The sequence below is a fragment of the Branchiostoma belcheri genome, unplaced genomic scaffold, assembly GCF_001625305.1.
Source record: "Branchiostoma belcheri isolate BF01 breed outbred unplaced genomic scaffold, Haploidv18h27 scaffold10, whole genome shotgun sequence".
Taxonomy (NCBI): Eukaryota; Metazoa; Chordata; class Leptocardii; order Amphioxiformes; family Branchiostomatidae; genus Branchiostoma; species Branchiostoma belcheri.
The window spans coordinates 3,301,394-3,323,270 of record NW_017802380.1 but is presented as its reverse complement, the minus strand read 5'-3'; the positions used below and the strand labels follow the sequence as shown (position 1 = coordinate 3,323,270).

The window sequence follows — 21,877 nt, the reverse complement described above, 5'->3', positions numbered from 1 at the left end:
AGTCACATATTTGGCATACACCACTTCCAAATGACTCATTTAGGGGACTTTAATGGCTATTTTCAGCAAAAAAGGGCCAAAAGTGCTATACCCGTTCCATGTTCTATCTAAAGAATGGCACGTTCTATCTGCCGTTGGCCATGGAACAGGTGTTCCATTGCGGGTTACCTGAGGTCACATTGCACGTAAGTCGTGCGTAATGACCCACACATTCAATTTTATGTGCCTAAGACCTTCAAAATGTATCAAATCTCATCATTGTTAGTATTTGCATACCTGTAAGAAGATTAGTAAAGCTTTCGAGATTCAATGTGCTTGTTGTTGCATCTTTGTTCTCAATTACATGGCTACTATATAATTCATTTATTTGAGAATCTTTGCCAGTTTTACACTGGGGTAAGTTTGGAATAGTCCACTTTTGCGTGGGAGGGAGATGGACTGAAATATGCTGTATTTGCTCCCAAGCAAATGTCGGCCTCTCTAGTTTCCAATTAGAGTTCGTGGAAAACATGCTTTCGCCATATGTAGAGTACATTCATGGCTTCACCGCACCACGAAGTGAGAGAAAGCAATATGACTATGGGTGTTACATCCGTGTTATCGGCACAACAGCCTATGGTGTTATAACACCATAGGCTTGTTTATTTTGGTTAGAAAACTTGGAGAGGGGTGGGTGTGTTGTTTGCTTGGAGACGGGTATGGAGAGGGGTGTTTCTCTCTCTCTCTGTCTGTGTGTGTGTGTGTGTGTGTGTGTGTGTGTGTGTGTGTGTGACACTGAACCAAAATATCTCCATGCAGATCATTGGCTGAAGATAATTACGCGGACTAAAGAGACTTGCTACCAGACGAGACCACTTGTGTGCCAAATTTGCAAGCAGCATGGCAACATCTGAAAGAACTGTTGAGTTAGTACCCGTTTCCAGGGGACAAACACATGGACGGTCCCTTAGGAATTCTAATGAACTGACCCTACCGACCTGCCGAACTCTAAGGTTTAAGAACAGTCCTGTACCGTCGATGTTGCGGATCCTGAACGCTAACTGATATTAGAAGCAATTGCCACTAATGTATTATTTTAAAATGTATTATTTTAAAGCTATGTATTATTTTAAAACTTTGTTGTAAATATTTTTAATGTGTCCTGCACAATATGTATGTACAGAAGGCGCAATTCAGCCTGTCTGGCTGCAATGTCTTTTATCAATAAACCATTTTGAAAGAAAAAAAAAAAGAAAAAAAAACGACCGTTGGTCAATGGTTACAGCCTTGCTACCCGGTTGGAAACAAGTTTGGTTTCCGTTTCACACACAAACACCCCTCCATACAAGTTGAACTGCATGTTCCGTGGCCGTGCTTCATATGCTGAAACACCTACACTAGTACATGTACTAACTAAACATCGCGATATTCGTGAGTCGTGATCGATATGGACGCACAATGTAAGTTGCCCAAAATTGTCCGACAGAAAACAAACACGCATTTCTCGGTGACTTCTGTTCAGGTGAAGACAAAATTCCGACAAATCGAACCTGGTGATAATTCATGCATATGTGCTGATCGGGGTTGCGGGGTTATACTTCTGTATAATGTCCTTGCTTTGATCAAAGAGCTTTCATGACATGTGATTGGAGTTTGAACCACCACAACACTGTTGTGCAAGCCTTGATAAAACCACTTAAACTGAGTGGTTTTATCAAGAATTGTGTACCTTGACCGAATAACAGCATCACCGGTACTGACGTATCCGCTTTTTGTGTAATGGGTGTCGTATTTGGATTTGATTTTAAATCTCCTTGGTCAAAGGTACCTTTCCGCGTGGGGGAAAGCTGAGGATCGCTTCCCACATCACGCACACAAAACATTTCCGTTTTCAATGAATGAATGAATGAATGAATGAATGCATGGGTTAGGTACAAAGGGTAACTTGAATACACAAAATATATACATAACAAGATCAATCTAGTACTAGCACTACAGTCTGTTACATAATTTCGACTTCTCTTCGCTTCTCTGTGATGTTGAAAAGATAAGAACATACAAGTTTAAGGATCGGGGTTTGTCTAAGTTCATTAAAAATGTGAATTTGTCTGTATTACTTAGGTGTGTAAAGTGGGGGAAACATCGATGTTATTCGTCTATAAAGTTCAATTCTCGCACTGTTATACAAACTACATTCTACTACAAAATGAAGTTCATCTTCTATTCTATCTAGATTACAGTATCGACAATTACGTTGTTCCAGGGGAGTGCGGTTATGTCGACCGGTCTCAATGTGCAGTTTATGGCAGCTGATCCGTAGTTTTGTGACGGCGTTTTTGTGCCGTGTGTTGTCGATATTTAGGTACTGTTCTTCATTGTAGGCCAACTTGAACAGTCTTTAGGTCCTCGGTTTGTTTTTAGCAGGACCACCTCTGTTGTCATTGTGTATTTCTTTAAAGAAGGTTTGGATGTAAATGTCTTTTAGTCGCTGATGGATGGAGTTAATAATTTGAGACGCATTTGTGTTGTATGAGAGGGGACAGTGCCATATGTAACCATAACCACACTCCTCCAGGGACTTGCGCACTCCTGATGCCCAACATTTGGCTCCAGCTTTGTCTAACTCTAGCTGGCAAGATAGAGCGTCAGCTTGTAGTAGTAGAGTGGTTTATTACAAGAAAGAGACAAAGTACACACAAGCCTCCTGGCAGCCATGATAGCTGAATTGCGAGGCTTATTCTAACAACATGTTGCGAACGAACTTTGTACATTCATAAAATCTAAAAATATAGTTGAATTTAAAAGCGAATATTTAAAATCGGCATACAATAAAGTTGTGTGGTAAGTGAATAAAACACAGTGTGGAGTTACTGCTGCTAAAACGTATGAGTAGTAAAAGTTCATGATCTAGAGTTCATTTAATCGTCTGACCAGGGCAGGGATCCCACTTGTCGTGTAGCGTTTGGTCCCGGAGGGCTGCTGGTACCTACTGGCGTTACGTAGATTTCTGCCATGCAGTTCACCACGGGTAGGGGGAAGCCAAGAGCGGAAGCGTGAAGACTTTTCCACGCTGGAAGCAAAGTTCGAGCATAAGTGTTCTCTTCTATCCGCCAGACGTTGCAAGTCGAGCAGCGCTAGGGTTTCGGTGTACGAGTTGTACCTGCGTCCCAGAATGATTCGGCAGGCGCGTTTCTGAACGCGCTCTAGGGCATCGGACTGTTTCTGCGTCAGCGCAGTACTCCAACAGGGGGCGGCGTACTCAAGTGTCGGCCGGACGTAACCGCAGAAGATGGAAACCAAATCAGTAGTGGGGACCCCAGAACGGCGTAGTCTGCTGATAAAGAAGAGTCGCTTGCTGGCTTTAGTAACCATCTCGTTCAGCTTGAAAACTATCCCCTATATGACAACCCTCCTGAACGAGCAAGACACATAAGCCAACACTGTGTATTTTATTATATGACGCCCCTTGTTTATAAGTACTTAGTATAAATCCTATATGAATAAGAGAAATATTTTTATAATTCGATTTTAATAATTCGATATAGCACATGAATGTCCATCTTTTAACCAACGCATTTTACTAGTTTTATTATACATTGTACACTTACATAAATTGTAGTTGTAATTCATAATTTTTAACCTTCAGTAATAATTGTTATAAGTCCATGATAATGTATGTATGTACTGTTACCATAATTCAGTCTTAGGACTGCAAGTGTGACATCTATGAGTGGAACTTCAAATAAACCATTCTTATTACTATCGGCTGGTACATTCTGGCGTAGTCTAAGCAAATGCTTGAATTGATAGCGTTTAGGGTGGCTTCCACTTGAATGGGAAACCTCCCTAATTCAATAGCCCTGGGCCACACAACAGTACAATCACTACAGCATTGATCCGTCAGCATTGAGCATTTCGAAATTTTCATGGAACTTCCGTTGGAAGTGGATTTTTGTTAGAGAACTCTTTTTAAAGGAGATCCTAGTGAAGTGTCGGATTGCAGTGTCAGTCCACATTTCACAAGTCAGGGTCTATGGGAATTCAACTACTGGTGGGCAAATCAGTCAACCGTCATCTGCTTTTTGCCTATACCACGATCACTGTTATTCTCAAATTGTGTATATGTGTGATCTGTTACTTTCATTGTCACTTCTGGTAACCCAAAGCACATAAAAAATCTAAGCATTACCACCAAAGTAAGGCGAATTGACTGTCAGTTTCAGCACTGTAGAGATTCTGTATTACGCCAAGTTTGTTTCTATTGAGATTCTTACTATAGGCTTGCATACAATTGAATACAATCAGTATTGTAAAAGAATATACTAGTTAGCAGAAACAGTGTTCATCTCATGTGAAACACACGTGATACGAGGGGTGTTCAAAAAGTTCTCGGCCTCACCTAGAAAACGTCAGGGCAGTAAAATTTTTCTTACACTATTTTTTAATATAGTCCTCTCTAACTGCAATGCACTTGGTCCAATAATGTTCCAGCTTTATTTTCCCATTGTGGAAGAAGGTTGCATCTGGACCCCCCAGATTGGCCTATACCGCATAGATGACGTCATCATTACCTTCAAAACGTTGACCACATAAGTGGAACTTAAGTTTAGAAAACCGGTAGAAGTCCAAGGGTGCTAGTTCTGGTGAATTGGAAGGGTAGGGTTAGACTTCAAAGCCAAATTCGTTTGTTGCTGTCACTGACCCCTGTGTTGTGTGGACAGGTGCATTTTCATCACGACAGCTCGGTGCTTTCCTCTCCTTTTCTCTTTGACTGTTGTCGTCAACTGTCGCAATTCTGTTGAATAATACTCCCCATTGATGCTTTAACCCCCTCGCAGGTAGTCAATAATGATTACTTCCTTACTGTCCCAGAAAACAGAGGCAAAAACCCTGACAACGGACGAAACTCGCTAAAACTTCTTGGGGGGCCGGGGAAAATTCTCCATCCATTGTTTTCCCTGCTGTTTTTATTCGGGCTGAAAGTGGTGAACCCAGCTCATCTTGGGTTACAAATGTTTTGAGGAAATTGCATGGATTGGACTAAATTCGTTCATTGAACATGATGTCCAGCCTGTTTAACTTCTGATGTTCAGAAAACATTCGAGGCACCCACCATGCAGACAGTTTGTTCATCCCCAGGATGTTCGACAAAACATTGTGAACTGAGTCATAACACAGGCCAAAGAACCTGCTACATGTTGGCCAGTCTCACATCTGTCATTCACTACCATGTGATGGATGGCCTCAACTGGATTGTCCGTGGTGCTGATTTGTGGCATCCTGACATATGTTCATCTTTTGTGCTGTCCTTGCCGCGCTTGTAGCTAGTAACCCACTTCTTTATAGTTGAATAAGAAGGGGAGTCATCACCAAGTGTCTTGACCATGTCTTCATGGATGTCCTTATGAGACATCCTTTTTTATCGATATACTTGATCACAGCACACGCTTGTGTTGCGGCCATTTTGTGATTTTGCCCTTACCTCACTCATTTTCACGGGGCGTCACGTGCTAATTAATGAATGTAAAAATTTGAATTTTTGTGTGCAGTGATGTAAGACGTCATAGTATACAGCTATACCAAAGAATAGGAGTTTGACCTTTATTTTCTAGGTGAGGCCGAGAACTTTTTGAACACCCCTCGTAAGAACAAAGAATTACTTTATACAGAACTAAACGTTATACAGAAAGAGTACAAGAACGAACACACAGTCATTAGGCAAACTTTTATTAAACTCCTAAGGCATTGTTAAGATGTGTTCTCCAATGTTTACCCTTCACTGTGTAAAGACGGCTGCCAGACAGGTTCTACTGACCACGTGGATCGGTAGGTTGGCAAACAGGGTTCCCCTGCACATCACTTGCACCATAGGCAGCCTGAGAGTAGGTAAAAGCAGAACATGAATTAAGACAAAAGATTAAGACAAACGCACATGAGAAAAACTACAACCTATTCATCTAGCATATTCTCGAATGTTGATAGATTGAAGAAAGTAGTCTATAAACGTACCTGTACCTGGTCCTGGTTGTCCTGTGTACGACGCTCAGCAGGAATGTTGCAGATATTGTGGCAATGCGGACAGGTGGCACTGAGGACGAGCTGAGCCTCTGCCAGAGCCATGGCGTTATCTGCACTCACATCCTGATTTGATAACAAGTGGTTGAAACTAATCGTAGAGTGATCTATTCCGATCGCCAAATGGATTATCGGGCATTGAGCTCCCTAGGTGCTGTTGTACATACGTAGTATAATCTTTATTCACATTCCCACATCATTGACTCGCCATGATGATTGAGACTATTCGTGTTCGCAGCATATTAATTCACAGAACCCCAAAGCTTTCCTTTTTCTGGACTTCCTAAACTTAAGTTACAGCCAAACTGTCTTCGTACAGGTTCAGTTTGATAAATAATGGCGCACAAGTACTGTCTACTGGAATTTCTAAACTCGCCAACTGTTGGGCGGTAGTACAGGGAAAGTTTTAGGTAACCCACCTGCGTGTGTTGCCGATCCGTCACCGTTGCCGACAGGCGAAAGTACCTTCCGCAGTCAAAGCGGGGGCATCTTTGTCGACACTTCACTACCAGATGATAGACTTGGTCGCGATCTGCTGCCGGCACTTCAGCGTTTCTAGCTTGCATGGTTCGAGTCTGAAGCCTCCTTTCAGAAAAGTGCATTAGCCCTTGTAAAACTAAAAGACTTGGTTGTGATGCCTCGGTTTGTGGCGGTGCGAGAAACCTATTTATAAATCTTTTCATACTGATACCATGCAGGTAGAATGAAAGTATGATGCTGATACCCTCACAGGCAGGGGAAGTCCCTACAGTGTCCACGTTTCTTATTGGTCAATTTGGGGGTGTGTGTCTGTACGATGGCCAATAAGAACGAGAATCTCTTATTTCTCTGGTTCCCCAGGAGCCACGTGATGAAAGTCGTCTCGTTTTTCCGTGCGCACGCGCAGGTAAACTCCACCCACGCTCTACCCCTACCTTTCTGAAAAAAGCCGATGCCGCTCTCTTCATCGGCTTTTTCGGACGTTTGCGAAGAAAGCCGATGCCCGGGTCCAAATTTAATTAATAGGCCAGTCCCGTGCAATGGGGAAATCCCCTAGCCTCTACCAGGCACCGCGGATCGCTGGAATAGTAGAAATTGGCCGAAATAAAGGGATAGTATACCAGAGAAGATCCAGGGCCATACGGGTCTGGTGTACTATCCTACTCTCCAAGCAGAGGTTGTGGGGAATGATCGTTACCTTTTTATATATGGCCGTTTTTTTTGTCCTGATCCCCACCACCCGTCGCGTCGGTGGCCGCGGAGCTTCTCTGGCTAATGGATACTGCCTGGCCAATTTGATACTGTCTTTTTGCCACCCAGAGGGATCTGCTTGGAGATTATACTATCCCTTTATTTCGGCCAATTTCTACTATTTTTCCACCGATCCGCGGTGCCTGGTAGAGGTTACGTGCAATGGGGGAATCCCCTTAGTCTCCACGCTTCTTATTAGTCAATTTGGGGGTGTGTCTATACGATGACCAATATGACGGTGATGACCAATAAGAAACCCCGCCGTCGGCCGTTCAAAATTGCCAAACCTATTATAGCTCCCGAGTCCTACATCCTCTCCGCCAATGCGGATGTAGGACTTGGGAGGTATAATAGGCATGATAGGTTTGGTAACCAGGCTACCCGCCCGCCCCTTCCGCCCGGTCCCCCCGCCCCGCCTGCCAGGCCAGCTCAAAACGCTGAGTTGGCAAATCTTTCATTTCCGTGGGCCAATCAGAACGCAGTGAACGCACCAATTTTGCTGCTAAATAATTTCACCAGTATTGTCAGTTTCTATATCTATCTTTTGTTTAGTTTACTAGTATTTGTTTATTAAAATTCATCAGATGGAAGGGGAGGGAGAACATGTGGGTCAGATTTACCAGCTCCCTCCCCAAATTACATTACAAAATTCTAAAACAATATTTATATCATATACATACATCTTAACGCAAATAATATACAAGTATCCACCAGTGGTACACCGCAACTAATGTTGATTTAATTAATCCATTTCAGGAAAATGACATTAAGTCAGTACAGTTATGATAACATTTAGCAAGACTTACGTAAGATTATGCTTTTGTTACAGGCAATACTAAGAATAATTTCTAAACCTGGCATTTATCCACGTATTCTATACTGTTGCCAGTTCAACCAGCGGTTCTGTCTGAGTCTGAGCGTCCTTCTGACCAATATTGGGTTCTGCCTTTAAACCCCCTCCGTGCACCATCCTCAGAAGTGCCAGTCTACACCTGTACAGTACGTACACGATCGCGTGAAAAGCGGGCACCACGAAAACGATCATTACCACAACCAAATAAGCGGTCCTCTTGGTCTTTCCCGCGAAATCTAGGAAAACGTACACCTGGCTGTACTTCCTGAACCCGTCTAAAGACGAAACCCAGCACACGAAAAGCACATACGTCACTAGATACAACTCCGGATAGATGACGTGAGCAATTCGTGAGGGGATGTCACAGATAAGGACCTCCGTCACGACCAAGACTGAGTTCATGATGTGTAACAGCCAACTGTTGGTGGAGAGATCTCCACCCATGGCGGAGTAATATACAGTGGAAATGGTCAGTGCGTGGGTGCATGCGATGTTGTACAGCGCCCAGTCTAACTTCATGTACCAAGGAAGTGGTCCCGTGTTTCTGCTTTGTTCGTGGTGCCTACTTTTACTACTTAATTGGCGGCTTAAGGATTCCTGCTCCATCTTCGGTCCGTTTCGATGAAAGTCGTCGTCTTCAAGTCGGGCGGAGTCGTCGAAAAAGTCGTCGTGGCCGTCCCTTCCGACTTTGACGTGTTCCCGGAGGCAAATGGCGGCGGACACGCACATGTGCGCGGTCAGGGCCACGAACCCCCAGTGCGTGAACTTCAAGAACCTGTAAAAAGGAGGATTGGAGAGGATTGATGAATACGTGAGAACTAAGAATGTACATGGACGACAAAGGCTGTTTCCAGTGCTCCCAACTAAGAAGTACGAGGGGGATACAAACTTAGCCACCACAGTAGCCACGTTTGAGATTGTGTTCTCGCCGCAAAAGCGCCGCATACATCGGCTATCATAATCAGAAACGTAAGCAGGTGAGAATCATGTTGTGTATACGTAAGAAGAAAATCTCTATATCCTATGTCATACCAACCTATTTTCGGACGCATTGTTCACGACAATTAAACATTTGAATGGTTACAGATACAACCTACAGATGAGCTGTTTAAGATTTTAATCGTCAGGTGAAGACGTACCAGCCGAAGTTTGAGGTGATGTTGAGCACCACCATGTTACCCTGCAGCACCAGGAAGGTGAAGATGGCGGCCAGACCACGGTACACCAGGAACGGCGTCTGGTCCGCAAACCACTGCAACACGGAAACGGACGTTTACTAGAGATATAGTTTCTACCAGCTCTTGTGTTGTGATAAAGTAGTTGGAATTAAGATTTTAGACGTTTTTTTCCAGTTTGGGACATGTGAGAAAGTAATAGTATACCTAATGTCATGAAATATTCGTTCTATTGTGCCAGAGAAGGCGCGGCCCAGTATTTAGATTCACCTCATAGAACGAACAAAACGCTTTCAAGAACCCGTTTATCAAAATGAGACCAAATCGTCCATACATGTAGTTGTCATAGTTGTGCTCTGAGGCAATCATACAGAAGGCGGTCGGACGACTTTTACTTGTCATTATGTAACTCAACTCAACTCACTCACATTTACTGACTGTCATTTTGGAAGCAAAGAAATCTGTAGTTTTACCGCCTCTTGAACTTGAACGAATGACTCTATGTGGAAAGTCCACCGTACATGTTGCCTTTCAGTGTCCACCGAGGAAAGAAGTGTATGAATGGAATAACCTTTCACAGTTTGTTTACTAGTAATACTCTGTTTAATTGTTAATACACCAAACGCCCATGAAATTAAAAGAGAACGTGTGTTATAAACATACCGGTGAAGTGTAGAACGCGCTCTTGTCTGTATGACTCAGTAGCATGGAGGCAAGTCTGCACATTCGGCGGCACATTTTGGGCAAGATTTCCGGCTGTTGCTTTCTCTTGTGGTTGTACTACAGGTTGCCGGTCGAACGAGTCAAAATTACAGATGACGTCAAGGGTCATCACGTCTGTGATTGTCAGTCTTGGATCCCCTGGGGACTGTTCCATTAACAAGTTCAGGGGTGGTCATATTTTATATACTACCTTCAAAGAAACTCTTCAGACTTCTACACAACTTTTATTCCTCATGTCGTGACTGCCAAGCGAGTAGCCGGTTATTTTTCTTAAAATCGTGTTATCCATACCCACTTATAAGCTAATTTCAAAGGACTCTTCCATTCCGAGTTTAGGACACAAATGATTGTATCTTTGGAGCATGCAGCAGCGCCCCTACAGGCCATATTACAAACTGCATGTTATGTCGCCAAACTGCAAATGTTCCGTAAATCTTAAAATGATTAAGGCGCCTTTATTGTCGCGACGCCTTGCCACTTCAAGATCACGTCAGCGCAAATTTGTTTTTGTGCTACAGTATTGTTTCGGCCATGAATTCAAAACTCTTCAAAAAACTAGTTCTCACTGCCACTACATCAAACTTAAAATACCATTTCTTTAGCAGCAACTTTATATGAAGTGCTTTGACCGACTGCCTATTACACCATGCAGGTTTGAAAATTCCAGAATTTCCTAAAAAAAGGTTTAGACTACAGTGGCAATACACCACGAATTCCTGGTAAAATAAACAATGACAAGTGTTTGAGATGGTCATCAATCTCTTTTAATGAAATCATTCCTTACATAATATCAGCAGTCACTGGTCTTAATGCCGGATTTACACTGGTAAAGATGAGTGTTTCAAATATGTGTTTTTCAAATGCATAAGGCCACACCAATTTAATTTCTTGGTTAACGGATTTTTCTAGAAAAAAAATGGAGCGGGCGGGCGAAAAAAAATTAAAATAAAAACAGGCCTAGGCATCGTATTATGACCCAAAATGGTACGATAGGAGCCATGAAGTCAACACACCAGGCTGGTTCAAATTTAAACAATGAATTTTGACCTTTTTATGACACCATTGCATTGAAAGATGGAATAACTGTAACAACTAGGATGAAAAGGACTGTTTTCAACTGTTCAGGTCAAAATATGAGCATTTTGCAGTTGATTCTGAATTTTTATTTTTATTTGCAAATCAGAAAAAAATGAAGCGGCGAATCCGTTAACCAAGAAATTAAATTGGTGTGGCCTAAACAAAAGTAATAATATACTAGTAATAACATATTCTGTGAAACATAACTTAAAAGTTGCCTTATTTGGAGGTTCTAGATACACATGTACTTTAAGTGGTAGTCATATGAAGAAATTGAGATAAAACAAAAGAAAAACCCACTCTGGTAGTTTAAGTTCAGTATATAGTCTTGAATGTAGCAGTACTATTACCAGTATCACATATTGATATATACAAGAGAAGGAATGGAGTAAAAAAAGCTGCATCAATAGACAAACTTTGCATTATGTGTAAAAACATGTCAAGGTCCTTACCGTATTTACAAGATACAAAAAATGAGTTTATCTTTTCGTCACGTTCAAATCATTTTCTGAAGGCCTAAAGATCAACTGTAGAGAGTTCATCTGCATGTTTTGAATGGAAGAAAGCGATTTAAACCTGATGTCTCATTTTTGTTACTGTAAGCCTCTGTGCCTTCACAAATTCAAACTGGCCGGCATTTCACGAAGAAGTCATCCAACACTAGATGTGGGGAAACACTCCACTGGAATACTTCACAGAAGTTTGACGGAATCTTTCAAACAATCTCTTAAAATGTTATAGCCTTCACTGATCAGTAAACAAACGATACAGCTCAGAAAAATGTTCTGTGTCCCTGTCAGTATACATACAAATCAAAGCAACAGACGGAAAATGCACAACCTGGAAAATTTAAGTATCTCACAGCTATGCTACCTTTGTAACAGATACTGTGACAAATGATATGATCTACATATACATGTGTTACTATTGAGGTACGGGATAACTCGTGAAACTGTATGTGTCCTGATCTCTGTACAAGTGTGACACGGCTGTACGGGAGTGCATGGAGGGACGTTTGTGCAGATTCTGTGTGATCGTGAAGCTGTGAAGAACCTGTGCTCAGCTGGACATTCCTGTGAACTGTAGCTGTTGGCCCATCTGTGAAGATAGATTAAAGTTAATAACACAGACATGGTTTAAAATAGTATAAAAGCATATTTTTCTGATTAACCATAAATTAGAAGTACTTCCATCGACCGTGGCATGATGCATTCCTCTTAAAGCTTTACATGGGAGTGCTGATTTCTGCTGCACTTTGCAGAACAAACCAGATTTTACTACATTATATATCATACATCTTTTTGGCAACAGGATAATAAAAGTTTAGTCTTCAGTTATGAGTTCTCATCCAAAACTAACTTTGGTCAAAAGAAGCATCTGAAAAACAGTGGGAGGACTATTCTAGAAGATTAGTATGGAACTGAACTCCTCTGCAGTCCATGAGTGTGTGAACGGTGAAGGTGTGAGGGGACAGAGAGAGGAGACTTACTTCCAGTACAGGAATCCTACCCACCTGAACCTGTGTGGGGTATGTGTACGTCATCGTGGTCTGGCCGTCTGTGGAGATGATGTTGGCAGCTACAAGGGAAAAGAACAAACAGTTTGTTTGCTTAGTACTACTATTAGAAGTAGTAGGGTCTTCATTACTGATTTTGCAAACATAATTCTCAGAGAGTCATTTTCACTATATACATCGGTGCCAATAAGGTAATAGGATCAAAACTTGTCCATTGTCAAAAGTTGCAATACAGGTCACCTATATATACACTAGGCATCTTTACATCAGTTCTGTCTGAAATGAATACTGTTTCAAATACAGCTTGCAGAAATCTGTACTTTGTGTAAGTTGCGACAGTAGTTTAGAAGGTACAACAATTACAAGACTTACTGAAAGACTCATCAGCCCCGAGGTCCGACGCGAGGCTCTCATCTCCAGCACCTGTAGTGGACGTATTCATCCCTCCCTTCTCTCCTTTCATGGACTGGGAGAAACAAAAGCTGTTAGTCTTACATACTTGAAGACAAACAACTGCTTCTACATTTTATCATAACCTGGTAGGCTGTATACTAGTAGTACATGATCAACATAAATCTTTGATACAAGATTATGTTACATTGTTTTTCCTAAGGCAACAGTACAATATATAGGAAGAGAAAGCTATGCCAGAGTTTGAACCACCTTTCATTGTTCACCAGTTAACTTGACTTGTAGTCTTACCTCCCTGTACTTCTGTAGGTACAGTTTGAGTGGTTCCACGTAGCTGTCAAACCCCAGCGTGGACATGGCAAACAAGATGTCCTCCCCGTTGATGGTCTTCCTCTTCTCCTGGTGACACCTGTCACTGGCTCTACACAGGTGGTTAGGGATCATGTCACTTAGACGTTACAGCTGCCCCTCTTATAACCCGTTTACCTCTTATTACTGTTACTGGGGTGGGCTGGGGGGGATGCAGGGTTCGAGTTAACATATGCTCAGGTACAAACCTCCATTAATTTTATCACCAAATTCAAATGCTTTCTGACCCCAACCACCCTTATGTTCTGGGCAGTATGGTATTTTCATGTTAAGTGCTTGTGTAAGAAATGCACACTGAATACACACACAATGTATAATAAATATCGAGACATAAAGGTCCTTTCTTGTAAACACATCCCCTTGATGACATGGCAAGCTAGCACAAGGCTGGTCAAAGGATACTCGCTTGTGATAAAACTGATGAATTCTGACACACACTCCTGAACACACTCTTTAGCGTCCTTGGCAATCTGTGGAGCCAAAAGAAAAAATTTCAGTTAAAAAGCAAGTAATTCCACTTACCTGAATATACTTATCTATGAAAGACATTTCTATCATTTGCTTGGCATAGAAGACAGTCATCTTTGACAACATTAAGAGTAAAAGAATGTATAGTACATTAAAAATGTAATTTCATACCCTTACCTAATTTAAAGAATTAGATTTTTTCACAAGTGTATGAATTTACTCAATTGAAATGTATTCATAGTACAATCATACTACATTGCTCAGAAAATCTACTTCAACAATGAATTTGACTGGATTAGAAGGAACTCTTTCTGAATACAATGAAAAACGTGTAAAACTATGTGCAACAAACTTTCTATATAGCACTTCTGGGTGTTTACAGTTATGTTTAAATGTGATAACGTGATATTAGTATGGTGGGTTAGTATGTATAACAATATTGTGTGCACTAGAACCTATCCTTTTTTAATGTGATTCTTTTTAACTTCACAAATATGCAGATGCTATAATGCATTGTGTTTTTGCATCTTGTTAGTGGTCTTGTACATCTACGAAACATATGTTAAGCAATTTAACTGCATTTTCATGTCTGCAGGAAAAACAACTTGAATCTACATCATTTTCATTCCGACTATTCACTATGTATGTATCAATTGTTACATGCAAATGCTTACACATACGAAAACTACTCAAACATGCATGTCTACATGGAGAATGTAGGTGTAACAACAACATTACCTTTTCTTTTTTGGGAATAGCCTTTCTCATAATGCGACTAATATTGTGAATGGGCAAAAACCGGTCCTGGGATTGAGCAGAAAAGAAGTGAAAACACAAAGTTAAAACTTGCTAGGCAGGCAGGGTGGGTAGCGATATACTCAGAAACATGCCACATTACCTTTGCCATTTTGGGGATAGAGTTTTTCATGATGCGACTGACATTGGCTATAGGCAGGAATCGGTCCTAAGAGTGGCGTAAGAAAGAAGGGCAGAGAACGCAACACACTTTAGGTGTCAGGAAAGTGGGGAGGCACTCTCTTCTGGTGCAGAATCGACTACCTATTTCCTAGCTGAGTCACACATAAGCCATCTGTTTCTACACACTACCGGTAGTGGTTACATATGAGATGTAGAAAGCTTGAGCATCACATTTGATGACACAGCCACATGTTAGGCAACATCTACCCATGGCAATTAATATTAGCATCATGCATGCAGAAAGCTATACATCATACACAGAATTTCATTACAAGGACTACTGTACCCTTTCATCTGTAGAAAAGTAAATGAAGAAGGATTTCTAATTTTCTATTTAAAAATCATGAAATAATACTGCATGTTGGGGTCTGTATTGTTAAGAAAATACAAGTTACATGCTATATCATAAACAGGAAAAATGATAAACACACAACTCAAACAAATTACTTCTCACAAAGATGAATGGCTTTAGTAGAATTACATATCTTTCTCCTTTCATGGTTGTATCAACTTTAAGGAAACATTTTCAATTGAACACACATCATTTTGAAAAAAAAAAAAAAAACATTCCAGTTATACTCTTGTTACTACATGTAGCTACTTGAAAAAGCGCCATACTTTATCTGAGTTGAGGTCAGTGTGACAGAAGAAGAGAACAGAGTATAGTCACCTGTTCCTGTAGAGGCTCCACGCCGACATGTTCACGGAGGCTGTCCCCGTCTTTATGCCCTCCGTCCTCGTCACCTCCGCTCGCTATACTGTCATTGGCCGACGCACCTGTTGCACCTGGGAGCATCAAAAGTGACAGGTGAGTTTCTAGTACTAGTATAGGCTTCAGTACAACAGACTAGAAAGGATATTGTAGTACAATGTACCAAGGATAGAAGTCCTCAGTGCCTGTTCTTTTGATAATTTTGTTTCGTTTGCAAACTTTTCATCTGCAAGGTTGTTACTGTTTTGAAGAAATGAAGTGTCTTCCTATACTGAAAGCTTTTAGATGTAGACTCTATCAAAATAAACTGAATTGACAAAGATGGATTTCTCAGGGCATTTAATAGTAATGGAATGCTCAAAGGTATCATTCAGAGTGAATACTAGTAGCTCTACTTACTATCATCCAGGACATAGCTGTAGTCGTTGGTCAGGAGACCTTGTGTGCCGTCACCTCCTTGTGGGGTTCCTTCTAAGTGAACAGCCATACTGGAAAAAAAGTGGCAATGTAAGATTTGCTGGTGGGACATTGCAGAAAATCCCAGAACCTGCAGACCAATATGTGAGTTCACTTCAGTGATCAAGAAGCTTTCTGAATCATGTATCTGGTATCTGTCAGTCAGTCAGTCTCAAAAGACAATGACTAACTGTGCAACAGGATAATACAATTCCAAATGTGTTTCATCATCATGTCCGACGGCTTGTTTACAGATCAAATCGAGCTTGGTCCAAGGTTAAGTTCACTGTTCAAAGGACAAGATATGGGGACTGTGTTGTCTCTGAATCATGTACAGAGTTTTGAGTACTAGTAGTACCTGAGAGTGCCACTTTCATCTGCTGTGTGATCTGTGCCTTGGTCCATTTGTCCCTCTCCACCACCATCCATGGGTCTGCAAGTTAACCCAGAAAATGGTAGGTTAACATGTAGTGTGTGTTGATAGATTGATATGCCATACAGGAGTGTGAAGGCTTCCTCCAGTCCTAGTCCTGTGATGTACTGGTCTTCAGTTTGAGTTAATTACCAGGACATAATTCATTATACTTGCCAGGACTCTCCGATTGCCCATGATCTTCACATTGGGAAGGCTCATCATATATAAGTTACCTGTTCCACTCAGTTAAAGATGTCATTTTCACTGGGGAGACGGGGAGCCCCTGGTTTACACGAAGTAGTCATGATCCATGTGACTAGCATCAAATTATGAAAAGGATGGGGATTCTATCCAGCGTTGATAGAACTTTTGAAAGAGGTGGCTCAGGGAATGTAGTTTATATATGGGCTTTCAAAAACAGTGCAAGGCTAAAATTTTACACACCGTTAAAAACTGACCTCCCTGTGTTTTAGCTGACAATAATATCATGCTAAGTTAAGCGTGGTACTAACTGACTATACAATGGGGGCTAGTAGAAGTATATGCTTCCCACCCGTGAGTACCCCCACCCCCTCCCTATACACTACAGTATCATGGCTTCCGACTTATTCTAAACAAAGGAGTATGAGGTGGTGACAGATGGTCAAAACCTGCGGGCAGCCGTTTCGAAACGGGTATAGGCAGCAAACAGTTTGCAAACATCGTCCCTGGATCACGATCTTACTGGATTTACGTTCCACAAGCCATAAACTACAACCTATACATCACTCGGGTAGTGTGGGCTGCCGGCTACCACCGCCGCACACCCCCGGCTCCAAACGGGCCCAGGCAAAAATTACAAATGGCGAATCTTCCGTCCCCCCTCCCCATCTCCTTCGTCCCATCCCCCCGCGTTTCGCACTTTCTCGTGCATCTATCAGCCCGCAGTCCGTTTGAAAGTGCAGCTAGAAAGTCACCATTGGTGGTTAGGAAGAACAAACCCGTGTTGGAGTGGGCGAACTGGTTGGCTGGCGGGCCGGGAGCCAGTGAGGAGGGAGCCCGCGGGAGTCTGTGGTTGGTAAAGCCTCAGCCAGTCGCCGCGCAGAACTGCCGCCCGCTGGCTACAACCTCCGGAAACACCCCCACTGTAAACAAATCCTTTTTGCCATATTTTCCAGATCACACATTTATATCGCATTTTATCTCCTGTAACACAATACATGCAGTATTGAAAATGTTTTTTGTTGGAAATTAGCGGCGTTATGTTTAAAAATTGAGATTAGATTATACATAACATTGGGATCCTAGGACGCTATGACAACAGATAGAACAGCCGAATGCTAGGAATCTGGCTGTTCCCTATCTGGACAAGCCCCCACTGGTCAGAAAGACTGCCAGCCTGATACTTCTTGAATGTATAGCGTATTTACAACTGCATTACTATAAAAATTGAGTCAGGTTTTGAAGCAAAATTATACTTTGTACTTTCTTTGATGGTCAGCGAAGCCAAATATACTAATATTTTGGGTGATGGTAGTGTATAGAATAGCGGTAACCTTTAACCTGGCCGGACATCAGTCATAAATCTCCCTGTGTGAGTGCGCTGGTTCGGAACTATTTCTTATGTTTTCCCACACGTCTACAATCATTAAGTAATAAGTTCAGCCATAATTTTTACGGCTACCATAGAATCTTCACAGACACAGACCTCTAAGTTAATAAACACACTGCTTTGACCGCTGTGTCCCTAGTCAAACTTTGACTGAGGCAATGTTGTAATGATATGTATCAATCCGCGACGCCATGTTTACAAATGTTCGAGTGAAAGTTTCAGTGTAGACTGGCACATGAATGTTTTTCCCTCGAAAACAGGAAGTTTCGACGTGTTAGGCTAACCCAGTGATCACGTACAGAGGACAGGGAAACATGTTTATCACTGTGAAGATATTACAAGGCAGAGAATGTTGCATAGAAGTAAGTATATCCATGGAAATAATTTAGAAAGCAGTTTTTTGGGGAGGGGGGCCGGGGGCAAGGTGTGCATGGTGTGAGAACGGAAACAACAAGCACGTCTTCTGCTTAGCCAGTCTATCGTTGTGGGAACTGGAATCTTGTAAATATTTCGTGACCATTTTGTAGATGTTGGTCTATCATGTTGATCCAACCATTTTTCTTGACCTTATGAGGCCATGCTGTTGTATCTTGCAACATTATATAATATTTTGCTGTCATAAATAAAATTTGTATTACATCGATTTCTGTGGACTTAGAACTTTGATATATAGTGTCACCAAACGAAATACATTATAAACGATATCATAATGTGGAAATTAATAGAACCATCAAAGCCTTTTTTTTACAATCTTACAAAGCAGTGCTCAGTAAAAGTTACGAGTAGTACTAGTACATGATCAGTCAGTATCATAATGATAATATCATCTCTGGTTGTTTGTGTACAGGTGGCAGATGCAGACTCTGTTATGTCAGTCAAGCAGCTTGTAGCTAGAGAACTCGATGTGCCAGTGGACCAGCAGAGATTAGTTTTCAGGGGCAAGACCCTGTCAGGTAACGTACCATTTTACTTTCATGTACCTTCATTTGTAATAGAACACAGCTATCCAATACACTTGGGATGGGTGACTGTCAGAGAATGAAAACGTTAGGATCATACACCCTAATGTCTGTTTGTAAATTACTAGTAGTACATTCATTCATTCAGAGTGGTACTAGTATCTGATGAGTAATCATGTTACATTTATACATGTGCTAATGTGGTCAGGGGCTGAAAACTGGCAATGTAATAAAGATTAGAAATAAATTCAGTATGCAGAATGTGATGACATATACTGGTGTTCATAAGTGATAATGAACTATCAATAAGACTCACATGTATAAAATATTGGGAACTGAATTTTGGGTGAACTTTCACTTTGTGAAATTATTAACATTATTAGATTATTAGAATTATTAAAATTAGAATTATTAGGATTGTTAAAATTATTAGAAGAAATGTAACTTATGATTTACTGTTTCCACAGATTCACAATGTCTTGGAGACTACAACATAGGACCAGATGCCAAAATACACCTCATGGTTCGTAAAGTTGAGAAACAGCAAAGCAGCACAGAATCCACAGACAGGAAGGATACAACAGTACTCTGGGCAGAGACAAAAAAGTTGTTGTTAAAACATTTTAGCCCCGAAGACGCAGACAAGGTCATGCATAATTTTAGAAGGGTGAGTACATGAAATACAGTATCATATCCAAGCATTGTATGTAGCACATTAGGCATAGTGTAACTTAATGCTAGTTTTCCCTATTTCTGTGTGTGTGTGTATGTGTGTAGTGAGTGAGTTTTTTTTGCACTAACCTTTAAAAAGAGTGTTTTGGAAAGAAAATTCTACTGGCAAAATTGAAGGACATTTAATTTTCTTCTATGTTACAATTCCCTTTCAGAACTTTAAAAAGAACAGAAACAAGTGTAAGTCAGGATGAAAGTCTTTTTCGAAAGCAGAGTTTCGTAAATTGTATTCAAAATCATATGTTGTGTAATTGACTAATATTCAACATACATGTTTTTTCTCTTCCTCTAGGAATTTGAATCTACAATAGCAAGTGTTAGCCTGGATGATCTAGAAAGAATGGCAACAGCTAACCTTCAGAAACGGCATTTCCTTGGTGACCAGTCAACTTCATCATAGGACTCAATGACACCTGTGCCATTCATGGACATTTTGTTTCCCATTGGATGCTAGGAGCATTATGTGAGGAAGGAAGAGGAGAAGCTGTCAACACGTAATGTTGGAACTTTTAAGAAGTCATGTATCTTGACACTGTGCCACCAGTATGATTCTATCAGCCTTAGGTACAACAACTGAAGTATGTGACATGCACCCTAATTTCAAATCAACAAATCCAGGGACTCCAGACAAGTTTTATCCTTAGGGTCATTGTCAGGAAATTTTCCTTCATATTTCTTGAAACAATCTAGGTTAGTATTTGAGGTAACAGCCAGAGAACATCTTATAGATCACGAAATCACGGGTAACACAGGGGCAAGTGACACCTAACCATAACAATGCATATGCAGTGCTTGTGTGCTGTAATGATTTTGTTTGCCCTGTGATTTTTCCAGAGTTCTCCATATTTCCCAGCATACAAAGGCATTTGTAAAATGGTCTTTGGAACAGGGTATGTTGTACATGTACTGGTAGTGGTATATTGTTGTATTTTACATTGTGATTTTTTCCTGCTTTCTTATGTTTAATAACATTCATTGTGTCATTGGTATTGTAATTGTCTCAGCACTTACTAGTATTAGTTAGTAACCCATTGAAGAATTTGGACATCAGAAATGCAAAATAAGGTATTTATGTATATTTAGTGTTTGGCTTCATTATACTTGGTTTGTCAACACATTTCCGGGATCCATAGATCACTATGTTGCTACCAACTTGTACCAGGACTTTGGATATATCCCAAAATTACTTTGCAATTATTCCAAAATGTAATCATATTTATTTGTAAATTAATGAAGAACGTGCTACCAATGCATTGCTCTTCGTAACATAGTGCATATCGGAAGGGAATGTATCTTCTCATGTTGAATGTTGGTAGATGTACAATTTGTACAATTTCCATCCAGCGTACTTGTAATGTTATACCCACCCAATCTTGCTGCACTTAATCTTTGCAGGGCAATCTTTTTAACTGAAGAGCTGTGACAAAACCATTTTTTAAGCAAGAAGAGGGGACTTTGTTTTGAAACAAGCACCACCAGTTTGTTTATGGTGATGAACATGGCAATGCTTTACTGATTTCTGAAGCATGTTTATAAAGACATTGGTACAAGGTGTAATAAAATGAAGCAAGGACCACAAACCACTACTGCTGTTGGTCTAACTTTGTCCTCAGTGAAAGGAAATATTTTTTGTACAATGTAATTATATATTGTGAGACCATAGAGTAGAGGTCTATTTTTTGCCTTGTCAAATGTTATTGCATCATTGTCAGCATTTTTTTGGTGCAAGTCAAACAAAGGAGATGTCAGCTGACATATGATATAGCCATTGGCTCTGTTCCAAGTACAAAATGTACTAGGTTGTCTTATTTGGAGTTACACCCATATATACGAAGCATACACCTAGTTCTACCTCACGTCTACTAAGAAACTAGCCTGGATGCCATCCGGTTTGTAACGGCTATCCCGAAAAAATCTTTCGGGGTAGCCGTTACAAATCAGATGGCACCCAGGCTACTAACAAACTAATGATATGTGACATGAGATCCTTAGTGAATGTCATCTACAAAATGTAAATTATACGGTAAAACAAGGATGATCTTACATGAGCAAAATTTTTAAAAATAAATTTCAAAATGACCCTGCAATTTTTGAAATGTCAGATTTTCCACTGGATGATGAATTGTATCGAAGTTCAAAGTCTTGAATGTCGCTGCGT

General features: G+C 40.9%; 4 protein-coding genes across 4 annotated transcripts; 1 reads left to right on the top strand and 3 right to left on the bottom strand.

Annotated features, from left to right (window-relative positions):
- Positions 1-5,734: 5,734 nt before the first annotated feature.
- Positions 5,735-6,680, bottom strand: LOC109471299. The gene is made up of 3 exons (XM_019770596.1): positions 6,474-6,680; positions 5,989-6,120; positions 5,735-5,855 (listed from the first exon to the last, which is right to left on the bottom strand). The coding sequence occupies exons 1-3, from the start codon at positions 6,654-6,656 to the stop codon at positions 5,787-5,789; spliced, it is 384 nt and encodes a 127-aa protein (XP_019626155.1). The 5' UTR covers positions 6,657-6,680; the 3' UTR covers positions 5,735-5,786.
- Positions 6,681-8,033: 1,353 nt separating this feature from the next.
- Positions 8,034-10,133, bottom strand: LOC109470960 (protein rolling stone-like). Its single transcript, XM_019770060.1, has 3 exons — positions 9,976-10,133; positions 9,277-9,389; positions 8,034-8,912 (listed from the first exon to the last, which is right to left on the bottom strand). The coding sequence occupies exons 1-3, from the start codon at positions 10,048-10,050 to the stop codon at positions 8,159-8,161; spliced, it is 942 nt and encodes a 313-aa protein (XP_019625619.1). The 5' UTR covers positions 10,051-10,133; the 3' UTR covers positions 8,034-8,158.
- Positions 10,134-11,289: 1,156 nt separating this feature from the next.
- On the bottom strand, positions 11,290-17,560 carry LOC109471050 (nuclear transcription factor Y subunit beta-like). The gene is made up of 10 exons (XM_019770236.1): positions 17,418-17,560; positions 16,381-16,455; positions 15,966-16,054; positions 15,525-15,640; positions 14,775-14,840; positions 13,811-13,878; positions 13,331-13,460; positions 13,001-13,094; positions 12,602-12,690; positions 11,290-12,210 (listed from the first exon to the last, which is right to left on the bottom strand). The coding sequence occupies exons 2-10, from the start codon at positions 16,449-16,451 to the stop codon at positions 12,172-12,174; spliced, it is 762 nt and encodes a 253-aa protein (XP_019625795.1). The 5' UTR covers positions 16,452-16,455; positions 17,418-17,560; the 3' UTR covers positions 11,290-12,171.
- Positions 17,561-18,188: 628 nt separating this feature from the next.
- On the top strand, positions 18,189-21,302 carry LOC109471247 (ubiquitin-like protein 4A). The gene is made up of 4 exons (XM_019770529.1): positions 18,189-18,390; positions 18,876-18,981; positions 19,455-19,654; positions 20,012-21,302. Exons 1-4 carry the CDS (start codon positions 18,343-18,345, stop codon positions 20,117-20,119), a joined length of 462 nt encoding a protein of 153 aa, XP_019626088.1. The 5' UTR covers positions 18,189-18,342; the 3' UTR covers positions 20,120-21,302.
- The last annotated feature ends 575 nt before the right edge of the window (positions 21,303-21,877 follow it).